The 26,863-nt window shown below is 36.9% G+C and overlaps 1 protein-coding gene across 1 annotated transcript in view; it reads right to left on the bottom strand.

Annotated features, from left to right (window-relative positions):
* Positions 1–26,863, bottom strand: part of CSMD3 (CUB and Sushi multiple domains 3) — a 1,712,448-nt gene that overhangs the window by 800,094 nt on the left and 885,491 nt on the right. The window contains exons 14-16 of the mRNA XM_060195764.1: positions 25,193–25,375; positions 21,334–21,660; positions 17,959–18,153 (exon numbers count right to left, since the gene is read on the bottom strand). Of these exons, the coding sequence (XP_060051747.1) occupies positions 17,959–18,153; positions 21,334–21,660; positions 25,193–25,375 (705 nt within the window). The remainder of the gene's footprint in view (positions 1–17,958; positions 18,154–21,333; positions 21,661–25,192; positions 25,376–26,863) is intronic.

Below are 26,863 nucleotides of genomic sequence, written 5' to 3'. Positions count from 1 at the left end.
AGAGAGAAGGGGAAGACAGAGAGGAGGAGAGAAAGATAGACACCTGCAGACCTGCTTCACCGCCTGTGCGACTCCCCTGCAGGTGGGGAGCTGGGGTTCGAACTGGGATCCTTATGCCTTATGCTGGTCCTTGTGCTTTGCGCCACCTGCGCTTAACCCGCTGTGCTACAGCCCGACTCCCAATAAAAAAGTTTTTAAAAAGAAAAATCATGAAACATGTAACTTGACAAAAACAACAACAACAAAAAACCCCTCAGGTGCTCAAATTCAAAATTTGAAAGAACACACTCACATTCAAATCTTTACACTCCAAGATGTAAAATACCCAGAATTCCAGAAGCATTAGAACAGAGCACTTGAAGGAAATTTTGCGAGTGATTATATATATGGAAAAGGGGAACAAAAGGGAAAGATACAGGAAGTCAGAAACATAATTTCAGGGGTTTGGGCAGTGACACACATAGTTGAGCACACATATAACAATACACAAATACCTGGGATCAAGCCCCTAGTCCCTACCTATGGGGGGGAAGCTTCATGAGCGGTTGTGAAACAGGTTTGCACAAGTGTCTTCCCCTCTATCCTACAAATAAAATAGAAACACACACACACACACACACACACACACACTAAGATAACTAGCTATTGAGCCCCAGCAATAACTCTACTGGATATATATATATATTCTTGATTTTTTTTCCTTGAGACCAGAACATTGCTCAGTTCTGGCTTATGGTGATGCTGGGGATTGAACCTGGGACTTCAGACCCTCAGGTTATATATATATATACATGGGAAAATAAAATAAAGTGACTTTTACTATAGATTATAGTTAACAGAGGATGAAAGTGGGCATTATTGATGGGGATCCTTTGGTTTTATATGAAGTTACTATTATGAATGAGCACACAGGAAATTTGTCAAACTGCAGATTCAGAGACAGTGGTTCTAGTTGTTATGCTGTGAAACCTAGACATCTATATTGTTAAGAAGAACTTCTAGGCTTCATACAACACTCATATTAACACATATAAGGATCATGCAGGCCAGGCAGTGGCACACTTGGTTAAGAATATGTTACTGTGGTCAAAGACCTAGCTTCAAGCCTGCAATACCCACCTTCAGGGAGGAAGCTTCACAAGTGGTAAAGGAAGTACTACAGGTGTCTCTTTGTCTCTCTCCCTCTCCTCTCTCAATTTCTCTCTATCCTATTTGAGTGCAAATATTAATACAAGTGGTTGCTTCTGGTTCTCTTTTCCTGTAGTAATGAAAACAGTATAAATGATAAAAAATAAAGTAAACTAAGTTTATTTATTCAATTTTATTTTTTCTAAAGACTAAAGAAAGTCTTTTTATAAGTAAATAAAGTTGCAGTGTTGGCTTATTTCTGCCTTACACTAAGCAGAATGGGCAAATAACAAAACATGCAGCATGTTAATTCAGAAATGCTCCAGATTATATTCAGATAAGATTCTCTTGAATAAAAATGCTAAGGATTTCAATTGTTCCACAGCTGGAGACAGACTTTGAGAAGTGACACTCAGATGCTCATAATGGAGCTGGGAACAGGGAAAGCCATCATTCAACATAAGGGCTTAGCTGTAAGTGGATTAAAAAGATGGCATTTTAATATTCGGACTGATAAATTTTCATTGGAAATGTGTATAGTAAAATTTAAAAGACATGTCACAGTTAATCTAGGAATAATGGCTTATTTACTTCCTTAACAAAAAGAACACTTCATAGTTACAGCTGTGGTACGGAATCATTCGCAGTAACTTCAGGGATAAGAGGGTTTCCATTTCCATTTTTATTTAAACAACCAGAAGCATGGGTATTAAACAGCTCAGCTTTCAGGGGAACATTCTATATTTCTCATTTCATAACCCCTTCTTCCTTTGCCCACACCAAAAGTCATGAAGACGTAGAGCAAAGCTCTGCAGATTTGTTACTAAACCATATACTGTTCTCCAAAATATCCTGAATATGTAACTACAAGAGGATTTTATTTTCAGGTCTGTGTGTGTGTCCTGTGAGTGCATAATCACCCACTCTTCCTATAACAATCAAGAATAATTTCTGATCTATATATTAGATTGTTACGGATGAGAGGGATTCAAGCTTAGAAGTCTAGTCCTGCCTCAGAGAAGTTCTCCAGGGATTTAAGCCCATGCTAACAATTCTAGGAATTCTCTTAGCTCATCAAGGAACAGGAAGGAGCATAAACTATGTGCTGAGGGGGAAAGAAGTTCTTGTTTGCTTAAGCATTTTGGTAGGAAAAAAAATCAGTAAAGAGAATTTTTTCCCCTAATTATTACATCCAGACATGCACTGTTAAATAAAAATCTATTTTAAAAATATTAGGCATATTTTTAAAGTTTTCTTATTACTTTCAGCATTAAAACTGTAACTTGGTCCAGTTCAATTTAGAACACTCATTTCCTCCAGCCCCTCTCACAAGATCCATCAGTATGAAGACATTTGGAACATGAGGAAGATGACTGTGAATTGCAGATTGTTTCAGTTCTCCATTTACTTTAGCACTTGGCTCCTCAGAGCCAAGCAGTGGTGCACCTGGTTAGGTGCTCACGTTCTAGTGCACAAGGACCCAGGTTAAAGCCCCTGTCTCCACTTACAGCGGTGTGGGGAAAGGGCCCACTGTCTGAGAAGTCCACGCCATTATTTCCATGAGAGTCTGAGTGGGCTGACCCAAGCCCCCTCCCAGAAGGGCAGTAGGTATGGACGAATTTAGTTTTTTCATGAGAAGAATGAATTTACCTTTTGGAAAAACCAAAAGTGGAAGCAGTGGTTCCTGAATGAATAATCTCCTAATTAGGAGAAGCCCAACTTTTTTTTCAGTCACTTTCCTTTTCTCATTCACATTATTAGATTTTAAGGTTATCTTTGGTGCTGCATTTCTTAATGGTCAAGTCTAGGTTTCTTTGTTGACATTCATCTGATACATACAGAATGTGTATTATTCACTTGCCAAATTAAACTTGATCACATAACTTTAAATCACATAAATTTTACCTTTTTTTTCTTTCACTTACTCTAAAGATAGAAAAGGTAGTAGCAAGTACTTCATAGAATCAGATATCCATCTAGAGATTACAACTTCTCTTCCTCATAAGAAACTTTACTCTCTGTGAGTAATTACTTAATATAATCTACCCTCAACTTCACTTAAAGAGGAGATAGCAAAATTGAACTTCAATAGCTATAGAGGAAAGATAAATATATTTTTGTAATTATGATATAATTTTGGACTGAACTATTAAGATCATAATTAAAAGATATAAATCAACTAGAGATCACTTCAAAGGTAATAGGGATGAAGCTGAACTTCAGTGTTTTCATGAAGAGGAAAACAAGCATTTTTTTTAAATATTTAATGAGGATCTAAGATTCCAACTCCATGACAACAGGAAAAGTGACCTTTACATATTTTTAGTCATGACTTATGCTCCTATTGTTCTTCTTGTTAGATGGTTGAAATGATGTTGAAATTACTGAGTCTTAACAAAGAAGGAATGACTTTTTTTTAGTTAGTCTGACTAAGTGCTTTAATTAAATCAACACTTTTGAGCCAATAACACGCAGCTGACTAGGACAATGTGTTTCATTAAATTTAATCCTATTTATCCAAAGAGCAGCCTAGTGAATGTATTATATCCTAATTGTATTCAAGAACATGGCTACCTAATCCAGAAGGCCAATATTTCATTTCCATTTTTGCTAAGGGGATTATTTTTATCAAAAAGGGCATTATTGATGACTACCGAACAGAAGGCAGAGGAAGCAATGATCCAGGTAAAAGGGAGGAGAGGATTTGGTAAAATAATATAGGAATAAGATGTTTGGTGTCAGGGAGACTGGAGGCCAAGATCTTGGATCCTGTTCATGTCTAAGGGTTGCAAGATAAAACTTCAGAGACTCTTGTTGGTTGAATCGAGGGGTCTGGAAATGGACACACCGATGTATGTGTACACACACACACACACACACACACACACACACACACACACACACTGAATGGACTATATTAAGTAGCTTCTGCACATCCAAAGAAACTATTAAACAAACAGAGAGACCCCTCACAGAATGGGAGAAGATCTTCACATGCCAGACATCAGACAAGAAACTAATCACCAAAATATATAAAGAGCTCAGCAAACTTAGCACCAAAAAAGCAAATGACGCCATCCAAAAGTGGGCAGAGGATATGAACAAAACATTCACCTCAGAGGGGATCCAAAAGGCTAACAAACATATGAAAAACTGCTCTAGGTCACTGATTGTCAGAGAAATGCAAATTAAGACAGCACTAAGATACCACCTTACTCCTGTAAGAATGGCATACATCAAAAAAGGACAGCAGCAACAAATGCTGGAGAGGATGTGGGGACAGAGGAACCCTTTTACATTGCTGGTGGGAATGTAAATTGGTAGAGCCTCTGTGGAGAGCAGTCTGGAAAACTCTCAGAAGGCTAGACATGGGCCTTCCATATGATCCAGTAATTCCTCTCCTGGGGTTATACCCCAAGGACTCCATAACACCCAACCAAAAAGAGGTGTGTACTCCTATGTTCATAGCAGCACAATTCATAATAGCTAAAACCTGGAAGCAACCCAGGTGCCCAACAACAGATGAGTGGCTGAGAAAGCTGTGGTATATATACACAATGGAATACTATGCAGCTATCAAGAACAATGAACCCCCCTTCTCTGACCCATCTTGGACAGAGCTAGAAGGAATTATGTTAAGTGAACTAAGTCAGAAAGATAAAGATGAGTATGGGATGATCCCACTCATCAACAGAAGTTGACTAAGAAGATCTGAAAGGGAAACTAAAAGCAGGACCTGACCAAATTGTAAGCAGGGCACCAAAGTAAAAACCCAGTGGTGAGGGGTAGACATGCAGCTTCCTGGGCCAGTGGGGGGTGGGAGTGGGCGGGAGGGATGGGTCACAGTCCTTTGATGGTGTGAATGGTGTTTATGTACACTCCTAGCAAAATGTAGACATATAAATCAGTAGTTAATTAATATGAGAGGGGGAAAATCAATTGTATGTCTCAAAGTTTCTCAAAACACAAACTGAATCTTTTTAATATATAGGCTGTGTATTTGATATGCGGGCTCTCTCAAAAGCCTAGACCAAGCAGATTAGAAGCATCCAATAGCACAGCTATATACAAGATACTGGGTACTATACAGCAAACCATAACAAAAGGACTTTTCAAAGTTAAGCCAATTACCAAATAATGTGATGATAACATTAACTATCGATTGTCTTTTTGAACTCTAAGACAGCAGGAACCTCACATCTCCACTATAGAGCCCCTACTTTCCCCAGTCCTGGAACCCTTGGATAGGGCCCACTTTCCCGTATGCATCTCCCAATCCAAACCAAATAATATTGCATCCGCCGATCACAACCTAACCAACACAATGATTGCCACCTCAACATGCTTCACCTCAGACTGTGTCCAGAGACTTCACGTGTGGAATGACAACCCTTCAGCTTCATTATTCGGGTGAGACCTTTCCTTTTATAGTACACTCTAATTTCATCTCAGGTAGTTCACTTTCTAACAAAGTCCCATAACCTAGATATACACCAGTCTCTGTGAGAGAGAGCTTATGTTCACACGTACCCATAAACTACTGCAAAATATATACATGAAAGCAGAAGTACACTAGAGTTTGCAGTGAGTACCTCCCTAACACTTCCTCTCCACTATTCCAAGCTTGGGATCCATGATTGCTCAACAAATTGTTTGGCTTCGTATGCTAACTCTCTTTTCAATCACCAGGTTCCAGATGCCACCAGGATGCTGGCCAGGCTTGCCTGGATTGAAGACCCCACCAATGTGTCCTGGAGCTCAGCTTCCCCAGAGACACACCTTACTAGGGAAAGATAGAGGCAGACTCGGAGTATGGACCGACCAGTCAACGCCCATGTTCAGCGGGGAAGCAATTACAGAAGCCAGACCTTCTACCTTCTGCAACCCTCAACGACCCTGGGTCCATGCTCCCAGAGGGCTAGAGAATGGGAAAGCTATCATGGGAGGGGGTGGGTTATGGAGATTGGGTGGTGGGAATTGTGTGGAGTTGTACCCCTCCTACCTTATGTTTTTGTTCATTAATCCTTTCTTAAATAAAAAATTAAAAAAAAAAGTATATGTGTCCCTAATCAGAACTTCAGTAGAGTATGTATTATCAAAAAGTCATCATGACTTCAGAGCACGGAACAAGAAACATCTTAAGCATCTTTGCAAGGGTACAAAAATTATGACAGTTAATGCAAGACCACCATGGTATTGTCATGTAATCCTCTGGCCACTTAGTAGGTATTCATTATGTCCACATCATAAAGTCCAGGATCTGATGGATACAGGTCTTTTTAATAACATGTAACTTCAGGCTTTTTGTGTAAGGGTCTTTTTGACCAAGCTGTTCATTAGCTTACGACATCCACCAGATGCCAGTCAGAGAATAAGAGTTTAGTAGAGAGAAGAAAAGGTATGAGAGATAGTAGGAGACAAAACATTTTTTTAGCTCTATACATAGTTTTCAGTAACTGGGGCAACAATTCATCAGAGAAATCACCAAGGTATTAATCAGTAATAGGCTGTTATATTACAGGGATCTTATAATCATTAAGAAATCAAGGATTAAGGTGACAGAAGACCTAGTGGGGGTTGTAATATGGAAAACTGAGAAATGTTATTCATGTACAAACTATTGCATTTACTGCTGAATGTAAAACATTAATTCCCCAATAAAGAAATTTTAAAAAATCAGGGGTCTCCAACAGATTAGATATGTCAGATTCTACTGAGACTCAGAAGAGAAATAACTATGAAGAAATTAATGTGTAAACAGAAGTGAACTAAACAAGAAAGCCCTTTCACAGATGGGAATGGGAGTAGGGGCAAAAGCTGTGAGACTAGAAGGGAAGCTACTATGATAAAGAATACATCGACTAGGAAGCCAGCAACAATGTAGCTCATGTGGTGGGTTTCAAATATACTTCATCGGTAGAGCTATCAAGTTTATCTAAGTGATTGTGTATTGCTATGATAGAAAAAGGAGAGAAGAGGGAGAAATTATTTCAGAGTTTCACCTGAACCAGATGAAGAATGGTGTATTATTAATGATAATGGAAAGAGACTATAGCAATAACAGATTTTGAGTGAATGTGGAATTATCAGTCGATTCCGGATAGACTAAATTTTAGATGCCTGACAAACATCTAAACAAAAATATTGAGTAGGAAGTTGAGTTTATGCTTCTGGAATTCTGAGTAGAACCAAGCTTCTAATGTCAATGCAGCAATCATTAGTACATAGGTGTTATTTAAAATAGGAGCTTGGCAGAAAGTTACAAAGAATGGATAGAAATATAGAAGATGAAATTTACAAAACCAAGCACTGCAACACACACAAACAGAATTGTGAAGATAATGAGAAGTCAAGAATACAGATTAAAAGGAGGATAATATTTGATAAAATTAAATTTAATTCAGTATACAATTTTCAGATTTGTGCAAACTATTTTTCCATAAATAGTTAAATAAGTTTACAACCTTAAACTACTAAGGAAACTTTTAAATAAAAAAGTGTATGGTATGGTATGGTATGTATGGTACAATATGGTATGGTATGGCATACAGGGCCAGGCAGTGGCACTCCTGGTTGAATGCACATGTTACAGTGCACAAGGGCCCATGTTCAAGTCCATGCAGGGCAGAAGCTTCATAAGCATTAAAGCAGTGCTGTGGGTGTTTCTCTGTTTCTCTTCCTATCTATCTTTCCCCTTCCTCTCAATTTCTGGCTGTCCTTATCCAATAAATAAAAGAAATGTTTTTCACAGTAAATGGTATGCATTTCAAAATTTATTACAAACTTATCACAAAATAGTACCCAACTCTCACTTTTGATATATCAATAGAATCTTCACATTCTTCCTATATTTCTGTCTGAGTACAGTTTGATAATATTTCTATATTTTCCTCAACAATAACACCCACCAAGGAATATGACTCATATCAAAGAATACTCTATGTGTGTGTATGTCCCCAGCTGTGATGTTTAACTATCATTCAGAAACTCTAGCTGACATAGAACTCAATGACTGGATAAATCTCTATGAGAGGAATTCCTGGATCATAAGGTAGGTCCATTTCTAATGTTCCATGCACATCTAAGTTCACAATAGCACCATTTGTAATAACCTAAACATGGAAACAAATTAGATGGCCCAAAACAGGTGACTGGCTAAAAAAGCTGTGATGTGCACACACAGTGGACTACTACTTAGTTGTAATAAATTATAAAATGTTTTCTTTTAACTCATCTTGGGTCAAACATGAAGGAATCATGCTGAGATAAGCCAGAAGCAGAAAGATGAAAGCCAGATGATTTCCTTTATAGGTGGAGCAAGGCAAAATAAAGGATGTAACATGGACTAGCCATAGTCTACTGCAGTAAGACTAAGAACAAACGGTGTCAGAGGGAAGAGAGCAGAGTGGCCATTGGAGACCCAGTGATTGATGGTCAAGGAGGACTTAAATTGGTGGTGAGAGTGGTGTGCAGACACCTATTATAGGGAGATAAATTGTATCAATGTGGCAATAACTGTTTTTGTAAATGATTTTTCATATAAGACAAGAAAGAGAAGATGGGTGGAGGAGGAAGACGAAGGTGAAGGAGATAGATACAGAAGAGGAGAGGGAGGAGAAGAAGAATATGAAGAAGAAAATGAAGATGGAGAGAGAAACGAGATGACAATGAGAATGACAGTCATCTCACTGCTCGATATCCAGCAAAAAAAGAAAAGAAATCCTTTTTGTTTTATTCCAAATCTCATAGCATACTGTATCTTTCAAGTTCTTTTGGAAATCACCACTTTGTTTACTATTAGCAAATACAAAATTGGGCACTTATAAGGTAGAAATGTAACATGCATAAAGCAATTTGAAAAGATTTGTCAAAATACGATCCAGTTTTTTAAAAAGTAATACCTAATTGCTTAAAATGACGTGGAGAATTGTACTCATAGATTTCCAAGGAGACAGACTGTGACTAAAAATCATTAGAGTGAGTAGAACTCCGGTTATTAAGGGAAGAAATGAATATATGAAAAACAAAGAAATGATGGAGAAAATAGAAAAATAGAAAGGGAAAGAAGTACAGCTTCTTGGTGAGAGTAATGTAAAAATGAAGAGAGTGGAAAATGATAGCAAATGCTCTGTATATCACAGTTACTTCAAGTGGTAGGATGGGGAAAGAGGTAATTTAGGGAGATATTTTGAAAAATTTCTGTTTACTGCTCCAGGTCTTAAAGAAAAACAAAATAAAATTGTATATTAATTATTAATAGTCTTTGAACAACTCTGGTATGTTTTTCTAGTCTTCTTAAGTTATATTATGCCATAAATTGAGGCATATTCATTGATTTTTTTGGAAAATGTATTGTGCCAAAAAATGAAAAGAATTAGATATGAAATATCAACACAAAGCAAAAAGGATATTGGAGGCAACTACTCTGAGACTGAAATGACAATTTGGAGGAGAATACACAATTCAGACTAAGATATTCCAGCCAGGCTCTAGGAAAGCATCAAACTTAAGCAGTCTTATCAGAAATTCATACACACACACACAAAAGGGAAAAATCAACAATACTTGTTATGAATTAATTATGTAGAAAATGAATCTTAGGTAAATTCAAAGGGTGCTCCTCCAAAATAGAGAGCTGCTGATGGTTAATATACAAATTCTGACCTACTTTCTGCTAACCTCATTACCCAAAGGGTTGGGTCCTGCTATTAGAGGTTCAACTACAATTACTTTCATAGCAATTTGTTTAAGCCTATTTCTTCAAGGACAATGGCCTCCAATGTGCATGAAGGGAAGCATGAACGAATGACCATACTATGCTAATTGTCAATAGTTCTTGTATCATTACTGTTGAGAGAGAGAACTGTTTCTCTGTAACTATATCTCTATAAAATGCATAAAGTCATACTTCAGTTTAGGAGAGTAACTAGTTTTATTGAGCCCAGCTAATTCATTTCTGCTACTGTCCTGTGCCCACCACCATTTGATGTTATGGCTCTTGATCTATATCAGTGAGCATTAGGAACTATTTGTGGACTCAGGTCAGATCCATCATAATCTCCATCTAGCAGCAGTTGACCTTATCACACTGAGGGAAATAAATATCTAGATGGATTTGAGCCAAGTGCAAATGTTGGAAGAAAATATCCTGTGTATGTGATACACTCATATATATGGTTAAGAGAAAGACATCCCATAAGGTAAGACTGTGGACATACAATCCATTTGCATAATCACCAATACAAAAGGTCTCAGAATCTGATAGAAAAAAAGTTATCTATAGGTGTAATTATGAAAGCATGTAAAATAATGATATTCAGAATATCTGAGGTATAAACAATGAGGAGGTATTCCTGAATTAACTTGTTCTTTGTGGAAAAACCTAAGCGAACAGAAAGTAGTGGGTTTCCCAAAGCAAAATACGGGAACCTCTCTGAACGGGTCAAATGCCAGCCCTTAAAATGTGTTTCTTACATGCAGTATTGGTAACAAGGGAAATCCTAACAACTATGAAAACTGTGATATTTTACTTAGTAAGAAAGAATTTTCAATATTTAAGGATCTGGGATGACTCATTTTTGTAACAAATACTAAGTAGAATTTTTCCATCAAATCTTGAAAAAATGTAAAGAACAAAGAAGAAAAGCAGAGAGAGGTCCATAGTTCTTTTTTTTTTTTTTCCCCTCCAGGGTTATTGCTGGGCTCAGTGCCTACACCATGAATCCACCGCTCCTGGAGGCCATCTTTCCCCCTTTTTGTTGCCCTAGTTGTTGCAGCCTCGTTGCGGTTATTATTGCCATTGTTGACGTTGCTTTGTTGTTGGATAGGACAGAGAGAAATGGAGAGAGGAGGGGAAGACAGAGAGAGGGAGAGAGAAAGACACCTGCAAACCTGCTTCACCGCCCGTGAAGCGACTCCCCTGCAGGTGGGGGGCCGGGGGCTCGAACCGGGATTCTTACGCTGGTCCCTGCGCTTTGCGCCACGTGCGCTTAACCCACTGCGCCACCACCCGGCCACCACCCGACCCCCCCCCCCCCCCACACACACACACATAGTTCTTTGTGAGATTGGAGTGACTAGACGCCAATTTGGAGTGGCTGAGTATAGGTTATGGTTTTAAAAAGAACTGTCTAGTAAAAGAGCAAAAGCTTTCCTCCAAATCAGGCTTTTGTTGTTATGACCTAAGTAAAATTGGGATTAAACTCAAGGAAATCTTTACAAATCTTAGAGTTTTAAGAATTAATCTCAATAGGGAGTGGGGCAGTAGCACAGTAGGTTAAGTGCACATGGCATGAAGCACAAGGACCCGTGGAAGGATCCTGGTTTGAGCCTAGAGCCCCCAGTTCCCCACCTACAGGGGAGACAATTCACAGGCAAAGAAGCAGGTATGCAGGTGTCTATGTTTCTCTCCCCCCTCTGTCTGCCCCTCCTCTCTCCATTTCTCTCTGTCCTATCTAACAACTACAACATCAATAACAACAACAATAATATCTAAAACAACAATAAAAAAACCAAGGGAAAATAAATAGTAAAAAAAAAAAAAATTAAATAAAAAAGAAATTAAACTCAATGGGAATTGACAGCAGCCCACTTTGTTCAGTTGAAACTGGCTCACCTATGGCTGGAGATGTCAAATTGACCTGGAGAACACCATAGTTAAATGGCTTCAGACCTTTTGTTTTTTATAAGCTATGTGAAGGATCTTTGTTCTCCACCAAATCAGAGCACTAAACAGTTTGCTTATTTATCTGAAGTAAGTAAATAGCATTCACTTTACATGGGTGATAAAAAAAAAAAACAAATCTTGGGAGTCGGTGGTAGTACAGTGGGTTAAGTGCATGTGGCACAAAACTCAAGGACTGGTTAAGGATCCCAGTTCAAGCCCCCATCTCCCCACTTGCAGGAGAGTTGCTTAACAGGCAGTGAAGCAGGTCTGCAGGTATCTATCTTTCTCTCGACCTCTGTCTTCCCCTCCTCTCTTCATTTATCTCTGTTCTAACAACAATAAAAAAGGGCAACAAAAGGGAAAATAAATAAATAAAATAAAAACTCACTGAAATTACTCTCTCAAATTAAGCAGCAATTTATAAAATAATTTGTTAATGTCAGCATCATTAGTCTTAAACCCCTCTACCCCCCCCCCCACACACACAGCCCACCTCCGCAAATAAAAAGAGTCAGAGGTGGAGCCATGACTTGGAGATAATACCTGGTGTGAGCTCCAAAAAGAAGCATCTTTCAACCTGGGATTCTTTAGAGAGGGTAGGATATCTGTGCCACTAGTGGTAAGGGACAGCAAGGAGTAGTCAGGGAGACACCAAAAAAGAGTCCTATAACTCACTCTTGGGCTGGTAAACAGAGGTCAAAGTACAAATAAATGAAAATCTTTGGCTTGATTATTTCTGAACTCATCCTTCACCATCCACTCCAAAACCAGCCCCCATAGGATGGCCAGATGCTCCTAGCAGGCTACCTGTGGAGCTGTTTTCTTTACCAAGATTCTTGGCTCAGCAAGGGTATCATTCTAAGTCTTTTTTTTTTTTCCTTATCTTTTCTTTTTGGAGGGGGCTAGTGCTCTGTTTGAGTGACAGAATACCTGGCCAGTCAGGGCCTCAGCCTTACCTGAGAAAGACTAGCTGGAGGTTTTGTTTGTTTGTTTGTTTGTTTTGTTCTTTAATACTTCTTATAATTGGTTGTCTTTGCTTCATTTAGGAAGGGGACCAAGCTGCATGCAGTCAATCTGGAGCAGTCCAAGCTGCAGACTGACTTTTAGGGTTTTTTACATTATTATTATTATTATTATTATTATTATTATTATTATTATATATGTGTGTCTCTTTTTCCTCCTCTTCAAGTTGACCAAAATTAACTGTTGTTGCTTTTTCCATTGATAGGTGACTGGGTGTGCTATCCACTGTGAGAGGAACTTGTTTCTCACTCCTACTTCTGTCCACTCTCCTTTTTCTCTCCTCCTAGATAATTCAAAAAACAAAAAACCTCTTTCTTTTCAGTGTCTTTCTTTTTTCTTTCTTCTTCCTTCTTTTGATTTCTGGATTCACAGACACTTGTTTGTGAATTATTTTGTGGAAGAAAACTGACTCAGAGTGGTCCCTCTCTCTATCTGCCTCTCTTTTCTATTTTGCTTTCTCCTCTTGCTATCTCTAGAATCTATAGTGGACAGTAGATTTGCATAATTGTCTGTTCTTGCTTTGTACTTTCTCCTTTCTCTTCTTTTTCTATTTTTTTTTTCCTTTGGACCAGAGATGTTGTTTGGCTAATGAGTATTGGTTGAACTGCATCAATCTTAGCTTCAGTTGCTACCGTTGTAATTTCTGAGGTTTGTGACTGTATTTGTGAAAAAGCTTTAGTATAGCATGGCTTTTAATCAAAACACAACAACTGAAGAATGACAGAACAGAAAAATACAAACCACGTTAAAAAAACAAAAAAAAGGTTAAATCAAAAGTAAATAAAACTGCTACCACAATGAATCAGGACAGGAGCCCAGAAGAAACTCCAAATCAGTTTGAGGTAACCATGGATAAGAAAAGTATGCAAGCAATAATTGACCTAATAATCATAGAAATGAAGACAATTATGGAGGAAAGGGCTATCAGAAATAAGGAAACAACAGATGAGACCTTCAAGGAAAATACGAGCTACCTTGAGGTAATTAGAGAACTGAAAGCTGAAATATCTGAGCTAAAAAGCCAATCAGCAGAACATGCTAATACTATAACTGAACTGAAAAAAGAATCTGGGGGAAGGGAAATCAGATTAACAGAAAACATAATCAGCCAGATAGAGGATGAGCTAGAGAAAACTAAGAAAGAGTTAAAAGAGCTCAAAAAGAGACTGAGAAACTCTGAAACAACAGCAGAGACATATGGGATGATCTCAGATTAAATAAGATTCCTATAATTGGCCTACTAGAGGAATAAAGAGAAGAAGGGGAAGTACACATTCTAGAGGAATTAATAGAAGAAAACATCCCAGACCTAAACTAAAGAAAAGACATTAGGATTCAAGAGGCCCAGGATTCCGATGATAGTGCAGGTTGCACAAATTGCAAGGACTGGCATAAGGATCCCCACCTGCAGAGGAGTCACTTCACAAGTGGTGAAGCAGGTTTGCAGGTGTCTGTCTTTCTCCCCCTCTCTGTCTCCATTCCTCTCTCCATTTCTCTGTGTCCTATCCAACAACAAAGACAACAACAACAACAATAATAACTACAAGAAAACAACAAGGGCAACAAGAAGGGAATAAATAATTAAATAAATAAAAAGTTTTTTAAAAAAAAGATTCAAGAGGCCCAAAGATTACCAAACAGAATCAACCCAGACCTGAAGACACCAGGACACATGATAGTTACAATGAAAAGTAGTAAGGATAATGAAAGGACCCTAAAGGCTGCAAGAGAACAACAAAAAGTCACATATAGGGGAAAACCCATCAAACTATCAGCAGACTTCTCCAAACAAATTCTAAAAGCCAGAAGAGAATGGCAAGATATCGATCCAGCCCTCAGTGAAAAGAAGTTTCAAACAAGGATAATAATATATCCTGCTAGACTTTCATTCAGGTTAGATGGAGGGATCAAAATCTCAGACAGTCAACAGTTAAAGGAGGCAACCATCATCATGCCTGCCCTGAAAGAGGTTCTAAAAGAACTCTTTTTAACAAGAAAATCACTAGAACACTTGCCAAATATCAGAGCAAATAAAAAATTCTTGAACAATAGCACCTTAATACCTTAAATCCATAATATCAATAAATGTCAATGGCTTAAACTCACCCATTAAAAGGCACAGAGTTGGAGAATGGATCAGAAAACACAACCCAACCATATGCTGCTTGCAAGAATCCCACATGACCCAATAAGACAAACACAGACTTAAAGTGAAAAGATGGAAAAGTATCATAAAAAAAAAGGTAGGAATAGCCATTCCCATCTCTGACACAATAGACTTTAAATTAAATAAAGTAGTAATAAAATATAGGCTAGGCCATTAAATAATGATTAGAGGATCAATCAACCAAGAAGATTTGACAATTATTAATATCTATGCACCCAATGAAGGACCATCTAAATATATCAAACACCTACTGAAAGAACTACAAAAATACATCAATAGTAATAGTGGGAGATTTCAACACCGCACTCTCACACTTAGACAGATCAACTAAACACATAATCAATAAAGAAACAAGAGAATTAAATGAAGAGATGGACAGACTAGATCTCCTGGACATTTTCAGAGTTCTTCACCCCCCCCCAAAAAAAAAAAAAAACTGGACTACACATTCTTTTCAAATCCACACAGCATATCCTCAAAGACAGACCACATATTGGGCCACAAAGACAGCATTTACAAATTCAAAAGCATTGAGATCATCCCAAGCATCTTCTCACACCACTTTGGAGTAAAACTAATATTCAACAATAAACAGAAAATTACTAAAAGTCAGAAAAATTGTAAACTCAAAAACATGCTGCCTAAAAACCGCTGGGTCAAAGAGGCAAGAAATTCTCAAGTAAGAAATTAAAATGTTCCTGGAAAAAAATGAAAATGAAGACTCAAACTATCAAAATATTTGTATCACAGCTAAAGGAGTACTGAGAGGGAAACTCATAGTCATACAAGCACACAATAGAGAACAAGAAAAACTCAAATAAAGGACTAAGAAGAAGAGGAACAGGGTGGGGGGAGATAGCATAATGATTATGCAAAGAGACTCTTGTGCCTGAGGCTCCAATGTCCCAGATTCAATCCCCTTCACCACTATAAACTAGAATTGAGCAATCCTCTGGTTAAAAGAAAATGGAAAAGAAGAAGGAGAAGGAGAAGGAGGAGGAGGAGGAGGAGGAGGAGAAGTGCTGGTGCCCCCATGAGGTGAAGTCCAGCAAGGAAGGCAAACTGACCAGTTCTCCCTCACTCATTCAAGATGTCTCTTATCCAATGGTTTTGGTCAGTGTTTCCTTTTTATAGATAACAAAAACAAACAAACAAACAAAAGAGTCAGGTACCAAAAAGTTATTTTCTGCTGTTGTTCCCAGGGCCTCGCCACACCAGACACCAGAGCAACTTTTTCATTAGAAAGAGAGAGAAACAGAGAGGGAAAGAAAACACATTATTGAAGCTTCTTCCAGTGTGGTACCTGCTAGGACTTAATCTGAGTGCTGTACATAACAAAGGAGGGGTATTATCCCAGTAAACTATCTTGCTGCTATAACAAGGCAGTTGTGAAAACAACATGAAAGTCAGGCAAACAAAGATTCAACAACCTGTAACAAGTATATGGAGGCAGGTTCTGTGTCCATCCATGAGGACTCTTAGAGAGCTTTGCTTACTAAACATGTAATGTTCTGGAGCTCTTTGGCTATTTTTCAAGCCCTGTGATTGTACCCTGCACTCAAGTCATAGTGAACCAGTGCTGTGTCTTCCTCCTACAAAAATTTTACTCCCCCCCCCCCTCCTGCTTTTACTAATGCAATCTTCCCTGACTTTGTCTTGATATCCAAGTCAGAAACTGAGAGTAACAGAATGAATGCATGTATCAGGTAGGTGGCACAGTGGGAGAATTCTAGGCTTATAGGTATGAGGGCCCAATTTCTATTTCTACTATATCACCTATGCCAGAGTTCTCCCTTTCTTTCATAAAATAAATAAAATAAATCTCCAGACAAATAATGGATATAATCAAGGGGGAAAATAAAATAGGAATAACTGAGTATTAATTTTCAAGTTTTTCTTTTGATGTCAGTTCTTAATTGTGTATCTCCACTATGTCTTTTTAAACATAATAGCAGGCATAATCATTGCCAGAGTTACTCCTACTAAAGTCATAAGATTTCAGGTTTGGGAAAAACTCAACTTCCAGGTAATACAAAAGAGAAAGAAATTAGAGAGGAGGGAGCTATTAATTAAAATAGCTAAAAGGAAAACATAATATGGAAATGTTCAATTTAATGAAACTTTATTATAAGTAACAATGGTATTATTCAGTTGTCTTCTGTACTGTTGTAAAGTATGTATTAAATATTCTCACTTAATCAGCTTGAAATTCAGAAAGCAAAACTCCCATTGCTTATTTTGGCAGAGTAAGAAGAAAAATTGGGAAAGTACACAGAAAGAAAAAAACATTACAAATTATCAGTTGATCATTTCATAGTGATACATTTATTATTTGGTAGGACATGATTCTAGTTCATCTACTTCCCAGTAAAATTTCTTCTATATGGTCCAAAAAGTAAGAGAAACAATACTTTAGGTATTAGAGTGAAAATAAAATTCAAATGTTATCTCAAATTGTGGGAATGCTACAGTCATTCTGCACCTTCATTCATTCCTGTTTATCATAAGTGTATACACCACATATTTGGCATATTTTATTTTTATGTATGGTGATTCATTTTCTAATCAAAATAATATAGATACTGCATATGAGCAGATTGCTATATGCTTCCAAAAATTATAAACATATAGCACTGCCACACACACACAGACACATTGTCCTGATATTTCACACTACAAAACATGAATTAAAATAATTCAGTATAGTAAACTATAATAATGACATAAACTGAGGAAAATGTGCATACCTAACTAATAACTTCTTATAGAGCCTTTTTAGTAAGAGCTCATTCTAAAGGGAAATTTTGTAAGGCTTACATGAAAAAAAAAAAGTATAAATTTTTGCTCTAGATGTTCAGTGCACAATATTTTAACAGAAAATTCACTGTAGGCCTGCTAGAACAATGCATTTTCTATCATGTTTCTAGAGCAAACTGATGATGGAATTGTACTCTTCACTGATTGCTGTGCTTACCTCCACATCTTGGAATAGGTCCACTCCACATTACTTTTCCATCCATAAGAATGCAAGTAATTGTTTCTGTTCCCTGGGTTTTAATAAATCCTTCTTCACAAATAACTGAAATTGAACTTCCTAGTTGAAAGTTGTCCCCAAATCGCCGGGCATTGATCGGGATACCGGGATCCGGGCATTCATTATGTCCAAATGCTTGACAACAGTAAGCAAGCACAAACAAGAAGTGTGAGTTCTTTGTAAATTGATGTGAATATTGTTTCAAAATATGAATTGCTCTTTAAAGTAAAAAAACAAATAGTTTCTGCTAATATCTGTATATCACTAGGGTTAAGATAGGCAAAAAAAAAAATTCATTATTAGCTTGTTAGAGTTTCAAATGATACTACTAAAACATAGCTTGACTATATTTAGTTGCTAACTTTGTGCATGTGTGATTGACTACTTGAAAGAGAAAAGTCTCACTGTGAGAATTAAAATGCAATGTGTTTAGGACTGGGTGACATAGCTCACGTAGGAAGGTGACCGAGTTTTGCCATTCATGTCTGACTGAGACTTCTTGTACAACACACGTGGACACTATGACACTGGAGAAAGCTTCTGTATTTTGGTGTCTCCAGCTCTTTCTCTTTGTGTCTGTCTGTCTCTTTCTATCTGAAGAAGTAGATCTGGTGCCATGATGCCCCAGCAAATAATAGAAGTTTTAGAGTTGCTGATGATCACATTTAATATTTAAAATAGACTGATTAAAGAAGTATAAAATTGCCATCTGTTCTGAAGAATGATATTAGTTTGCCTGAGGTCTTAGAGATAGGGTAGAAATGCATTCCCTAATGTGGCTTTCAGTTTTTTCTCAATAACGTACTGTATTTTGGACTGTTTCATATCTCTCATTAGAATATGAGTCATTGAGTTTAGCACAACTGTAATTTTTTATCTTGTGTCGTCTATATTCAGTCCAATCTTAGCAAGTAGCAAAAGTTTTAATACAATGCACTTTTCTTAACTTTTTCATGAATTATGTAAGATTTCCATTTCTCAATACTCCTCTGGATAAGCAAATAGGCATTACAATTATTATATTTAGTTTAAAAAAAATTCTCTTTATTTACTCACTGCATAGACCCAGTCAGAAATTGAGAGGGAAGGGGGTGATAGAGAGGGAGATAGACACGGAGACACCTGCAGCACTGCTTCACCACTTATGAAGCTTTCTCCCTGCAGGTGGGAACCAGGGGCTCAGACCTGTGTCCTTGCGCACTGTAACATGTGCGTTCAACCAGGTGTGCCACCACCCGGCTCCCAATTATTATATTTAGTATAGCATATATGAAATAATATTTGACATGACAATGCATAAAAAGATACTGGAGCAGTTTAAATACATAAAAGATTCCATGAGGATTTTATAATTTATCATGATCATATTCCTATACAATTATTTGAACATTTCTCACTGATAATTATTTTGATATTGCTCACAAATTATTTAACCACATAACATAGTCTAAAATTTAAGCTAACTATTATGGGACATTCTAAAATATATAAATTATCTTTTTAGGTAGATTTTAGGTAGATTTATTTCTAATGATAGTTTTCTTTTTTAAATCTTAACTTTCAACTACCCTTAAAAATTCAATAAAGCCTTAAATACGGTGGGAAAAATAACAGTAATATGATAAGTAGCAAAATGTATGATAGATATACTTATTAAAAAGTCAAGGAAGCATATTTTCAAAATACTTAGCAGGTTTCATAATACTCATACTAAAAATATTGTGTATTTAAGGCAAAATAAAAACTGAAAATCTCTAAGTATATATACATATCTATCTTTATACATTGATGAATATATATATATATTTATATATATATATATTAACATTTTGAAAAGGATTTTCAGATAAAACAGACATTTTATACAGCAAGTCATAAATCGCTATGACATGTCACGGCTACTTTAAATTTAATGCTGTGCATTTCCATCTTGAAAACTTCTAAGGGGGAGTCGGGCTGTAGGTCAGCGGGTTAAGTGCAGGTGGCACAAAGCACAAGGACTAGCATAAGGATCCTGGTTCGAGCCCCGGCTCCCCACCTGCAGGGGGGTCGCTTCACAGGCGGTGAAGCAGGTCTGCAGGTGTCTGTCTTTCTCTCCCCTCTCTCTGTCTTCCCCTCCTCTCTCCATTTCTCTCTGTCCTATCCAACAATGATGACATCAATAACTACAACAATAAAACAACAAGGGCAACAAAAGGGAATAAATAAATAAATATAAAATAAAATAAAAAAATAGTAAAAAAAAAAAAAAGAAAGAAAAAAAGAAAACTTCTTAGGGATAGCATTCACCACTTAACGGCATTTTGAAACTATAAAACTGTGTTGGTTACTGATTTCCAAAACTTAATGCTGAATAGGCAGGCATGAAAAACTATATTATATCCTATGATAAATATTAACTTGTCAAATTGGTCACTACACTATTTGAGTGTAGTAATTTCATTGAAACATGATAAAAATCACTGTCATTTTTATGGTTCCAGGGAAAGCATTCTGCTTAGTGTGTATTAGTGTGTCAGTATATTAACTTAGAATTCCCTCCCTCAGGTGATTCATCCTTTTTACTATATTTATATAATTTTTCTCAGAGAAAAACATTTAACATTTACAGAGAATGTATAAGTATAGTAGCTAAAAACACCTGGTAGAGCACACATATTACTATGTGCAAAAGGACCTCGGTCCAAGTCCCCTTTCCCACCTGCATATGGGAAAACTCTTAAGTTAAAGGAACTGCTACAGATGTCTCTCCTTCCCCCTCTCTAATTTTTCTCAATTTCTGTCTCTATTGGAGAAAAAAAAAAAGCCACATGGAGTGATGAATTCATCCTGCAGGTAAAGCCTCAGAGATAACTCTAGTGGCAATAAAAATTAAGAAAAGGGGCCAGGTTGTGGCACACCTGGTTGAGTGCACATGTTACAATGTATAAGGACTCAGGTTCCAGTCCACACCTGCAAGGGGAAAGCAGTGATGAAGAGTGTTTGAGAGTGATGAAGCTGTGTTTCAGGTGTCTCTCTGTCTCTCTCCATCTCTAGCCTCCCCTCTCAATTTCTAGCTGTCTCTATCCAATGCATAAAGATAATAGAACTTTAAAAAATAAATAAAAATTAAAAAAAACAAAGAAAATACGGAATCATATAATAAACACATAATGTAAGATGACATGGCAATATCTATAGTTCGAAAGCTGCTAAGTACATTTTAGCTCATGTTTATTACGTATTTACCAGGTAACATGCATTCAGTACTGTTACTTACATACATCACCTAACTATACTTTGTAGAAACATAAAAAGCTGTGTAGATAGACTTACTGTTGTAAGTGATATTAAAGCCACGTCCTGACATTGAGTGGTCAGCTTGAAATTCCAACCGCAGTATATGACTATTGCTAGTAAGATGGGAAGGCACCTCCGCCCCTGTAAAAGTTCCAAGAATTGGGGAGTCTGGAGAGTCGCCATCTTTTACAGCAAGAAAGTCAAATTGTGATTCCAAATCAAAGTCATTAAAAGAAAGGTGTATTCGACTCCCTGGGTCCGAGATTATTGTCCAGATGCAATTTAAATTGTTTCCATACCCTTCTGGGTAATCAGGAGAAAGAACCGTCCCCATTGGTGCAGTAAAGTTAGAAAGGCAAGGAACTGTTAAAATAGGAAGATTATGACCTACAGTGAGTGTTCAAAAGTAACATTTCACTTTATTTTGCCATATACTACAATAAACACAAGCATTTTAGTACTTTAAAAGGAAAATTAAACAGTATAAATTACTTATGACACCAGAAAAATGTTACTCTCTTTATGTAGAATTCATGAATTAGTAAAGACAAAAATAGTAAGTGACTATTAACAAAACTGGGATCATGTAACACAGTGACAACATAGGACAAAGGCAGTGACTAGGTGACCTTTATTCCTATCTGACTAGGATATGTTGACAGTTTATAACTCAGATTAGGAGATGAGTTAACTAACATAATAAACATCACCACTTAGTCTACTAGTAAAGCTGAAGCTTTCTCACACATTTATTAGACACTTTTACTTTCTTTCTCCTTGCAACCTCCTTCTTTTATTCAGATAGAGAAGGAAACAGAGGGGATGTTAGCACCACAATACCAGACATCCCTCCAGTGTCATAGTACCACCAGGGCAAAGCTGGGGTTCAAACCTGGGTCATGGGTTATGCATGCAAAGGCAAGGCTTCTACCTGGTGAGCTAGATATCTTCTCTAGCCTTTCTTAGAATTGTCTACTCATGAGCTCAGATCATATTGTAGCATTTATCAATGGATTTTATTTTCTTATCAATATTATTAGTATAATTTAAGTATTCAAAACATCTCTTGAATATATATATTATTGCCACCAGAATTATTGCTGGGGCTCAATAGTAGCACTGCAAATCCACCGCTTCTGGTGGTCATCCCCCACCCCCTTTCTCTACATTACTAGATAGGACAGAGATAGAGATGGGGTGGAGATAGAGCGGAAAGGAGACAGAGAGATACCTACAGACTTGCTTCACAGCTTGTGAGCACACCCCCCCCTTGTGCAGCAGGTGGGGAGCAGTCACTTGACCCCTTTCTTTAAGCATGGTAACCTGTGCACTCAACCACCACCACCCAGCCCCCTCTTGAATTTTTTACATTACTTTTTTTTTTTTTAAGAAAGGATAAATTAGCAAAACCATAGGGTAGGAAGGGTACAACTCCACATAATTCCCACCACCCAATCTCCATATCCCACCCCCTCCCCTGATAGCTTTCCCATTCTCTATCCCTCTGGGAGTATGGACCCAGGGTCATTGTGGGTTGTAGAAGGTGGAAGGTCTGGCTTTTACATTACTTTTAACTAAGTTATTATTTTAAAATTAAACAGTCTGTTTATCAGTAGAAGCAGGGCCAGGGGCCAGGCATTGGCACACATGGTTAAGCCTCACATTACAATGCACAGGGATGAAGGTTCAAGCCCCTGGACCCTACCTGCAGGAGGAAAGCTTCATGACTGGTGAACCAGGTCAGCAGGCATCTCTCTGTCTCTCTCCCACCCTATCTCCCTCTCCCCTCTCAATTTTTCTCTGTCTCTATCCAATAATAAATAAAAATATATTAAAAAGAAACCATGACATAGATTTAAATTATATACATATATACATATGTATTTAATTCTTATCATCCTACCTTTTATATATGTGTCTTGCAAATTAAACTTGATTTTATTTCTGTATGTAATAACAAGAACTTAAATTCAGGACTTGCAAACTGGTAATCATGGCCATAGTGCAGACTGATATGTGTTTGGTTAGACTTTACTATACACTCCAAACATTTGAAATATGTTTTAAAATATTTTAAAAGATATATTTCACATCTATGGGATAAATGAATCTGGAGCTCTATCTCTCTGTAAAAGTTAATGCACTTCAGTTTCTTATGATTTTCATTACGTGTGCATACATAGATAGTTAATGCTGTCCTGGTTTTCACGATTCTTTAAAGAATGTTAAATACTTTAAAAAGTGCTAAATTAAAACATTTTTATCTTTATTATGATAGAGATAGAAGTAGGGTGAAAGAGAAGGAGAGAGTAAGGGAGACACCTGCAGCAGTTCTTAACCACTTCTGAAGCTCCCTCTCTGAAGGTAGGGGGGGACTCAACCTTGGTCCCTGAATACATTCCCTGGTGGGGGGAATCAACCTTGGTCCCTACATACAATAATTTTTGTAGCTTACTAGTTGTGCTGCTGCCTGCCACCCCCATCCCACAATCAAACATTTTCATGGTCATAGAATGATTCAATAAGGTTAAGTTTTGCAAATGCCCGCCCAAGGTTATTGATTCAACTATTGCCATATGTATAAAGGAAGTACTCTGACATGTGTCTCCTCTGTCTCATGTGAATTTCTCTTTTTTTTCATGTACAATAAATAAATCTTAAAAAAAAAAAAAAACCAAAATTTTAACACCCAGAATTCCTGGGTGGGAATCCCTGGGAGATATAGTTCGTTAAGAATACACCCACAATGATCCTGGGTCCATGCTCCCAGAGGGATGGAGAATGGGAAAGCTATCAGGGGAGGGGGTGGGATATGGAGATTGGGTGGTGGGAACTGTGTGGAGTTGTACCCCTCCTACCCTATGGTTTTGTTAATTAATCCTTTCTTAAATAAAAAAAAAACTATTAAAAAGAATGTTTTACAAATAAAGAAAAAGAATACATCAAACATCTGAAGCAAATGAAAATGTGCATTATACAGAGCATAGATCACATAAAATGCAGGGCTTAAGATGGCTGCTTTTAAAATACCAGTAAAATATTGATGTAAAATTTGTACAAGTTAAAATATTGATGTAAAATTTGTGCAAGTTATCTCACAAGTAAAAACATTATCATTACAACTTGAGGGCAGTTTAAAAGTATTATGTTAAAAATCAGAAATGTTGACTTTCACAATTATTGACTCATATAATTTGTGAACATTTAAAACTAAAACGCAAGTTTCAATATTGTTCTCACACCTTGCATTTGTCAATGAAATAGTATGAAACTGAACATAAAAGTATAGTAATCGCCAATATAATTTATATTCTGCTGCAGTTATAGTGGGATGTCTGAACATATTTGGAGAAATACATCCCTTTTAGCCAAGTGTATTATGCATCATAAACATTGATAAACTTAATTCTGTGCAATATAAATAAATGGTACTTAAATATGTATTACTGTGAGCATCTACAAGCAAAAATAAGTTAATGCATTATACATAGAATATCGTCTTTAAATATTTTAAGTGCTTTTGATTGCAAATACGCATATACTATCTTGTTAAAATAAATGAATCTTAAAATAAATGAATCTATTAGAATTAGCTCAAATGTATAATTTCCATAAGAAATATGCTATCTATGAAGTATAAAATGCCACCACTAAAGTATTATGAGAACATATGTAACATATACTTTTGCAATTACCAAATGAACTATGTTAACTTTATTTAAACACAGAGAAATTTGTAATTTGGCAAAAGCACAGTTTTAAAGATAGTATCACAAAGTGCTCCTCGTTCAAAAATAATTACATGGTTCCAGCTCTTGGCAATTAATTACAAAAGCAATTATATGCAAGGACAGGGTAACATATGCTATATGGAAGCAAAGCATTTGGTACTCACAGATACAGATGGGTATGTTTGCAGACCATTGGTTATTCTCTTGACAAACAATAGATTTCTCTCCAATTAATTCAAACCCAAACTGGCATTCAAACCTTAAAACATCACGATTTGAAAATCCATCGCCTTCTCTAATTCCGTATAAAGGTGTACCTGGATCACCACAACTTTCCTTTTCAATTTCTGCAAAATAATTATAATGATGATGTCACATCACCTTCTAAGGATGCTGACGCATGGCAGTCATAGAGTCAGGTCAGTAAATACATAATCCTTGTATTCACAGATATTTCAGAGCAGAAGACGGATGCACTCAATTTTTTTCTTTTGCTACTTTGTGGACATGTTTTGATGAGCTTTATTATCTTTAGGGGATGATTGATGCACCTTCTTCTTCTTCTATTTGTTTTTTTTTTTTTTTTTTGCCCCCAGGGTCATCACTGGGTCTAGTACCTGCACTATGAATTCACTGCTCCTGGTGGCCAGAGAGAAATTGAGAGAAGAGGGGAAGATAGAGAAGGACAGAGAAAGATACCTGCAGACCTTCTTCACCATTAGTGAAGCTACACCCCCTTCAGGTGGGGAGAGGAGGCTCGAACTAGGATCCTTGAGTGGGTCCTAGTACACTTAACCTATACGCCGACCCTGTTTCTTACTTTTAATTTTGATAGAGACAAAGAAATAGAGAGGTGAGTAGATAGAGATACATCTGTGACACTGACCACTTCTCATGAAACTTCCCCTGTAGGTGGGGACCAGTTGCTTGAACCCAGGCCCTTAAACCCATGTGTCCTCAACATAGGAAGCCAATGCCCTGCCCCCAAATTTCTTCATTTTATAGATGTGTAAATTACATTCATCAAATCTAGTATGATTGTGTTCAATAAAATTTTGACAAGATTAATTAGTTCTGTTAGTAGCACATACACATGTAGAATCATACACATTCAAATGAGGGCACTTTCTACAAATTCTGAATAATTTCCATTTATTTAAAAAATCTCTACATGACACATAAGTCCTCATAAAGAAACCAGGAAATAAAGAAACATATTTCTTCACCAGAGCCCCAATAGCAAGTGAGTGAATGCCTTCCCTTGTAGGATCTGTCACTATTCTTCTATGATATACCATCAACAATTTGGTGTGTGTCTTTCAAGTTATTTTCCGATACTTTTACATTTATACGTAGATATAAACAGCATTCAACATCATAATAGCATGTAATATGAGATCATATAGTCTTTGGTGACTACATAAGCCCACTCCATATAAACTTTGTACTATTGTTTCATATATGTGTTACACTTTTTATCATTATATGTAGTCAATATTATTCCTTTTTCATATTTATTTTCCCTTTTGTTGCCCTTGTTGTTTTTCATTGTTGTTGTAGTTATTATTGTTGTTGTTGATGTTGTCATTGTTAGATAGGACAGAGAAAAATGGAGAGAGACGGGGAAGACAGAGAGGAGGAAAGAAAGACACCTGCAGACCTACTCCACTGCCTGTGAAGCGACTTCTCTGTAGGTGGGGAATATTACTCTCTAATTTGTTCTTTTATAAAAATGATGATAATATTTTGGATATTTTTGAATAACCTTGTACTATTTTAATCTTTTTTTGTATTCTATTTTTATCCCTTATTTATTTATTATTGGATAAAGAAAG

This window comes from Erinaceus europaeus, chromosome 1 (genome assembly GCF_950295315.1).
Source record: "Erinaceus europaeus chromosome 1, mEriEur2.1, whole genome shotgun sequence".
In the NCBI taxonomy this organism is placed as follows: Eukaryota; Metazoa; Chordata; class Mammalia; order Eulipotyphla; family Erinaceidae; genus Erinaceus; species Erinaceus europaeus.
Note: the sequence above shows the minus strand (reverse complement) of the source record. Positions and strands in the feature narration are given on the sequence as shown.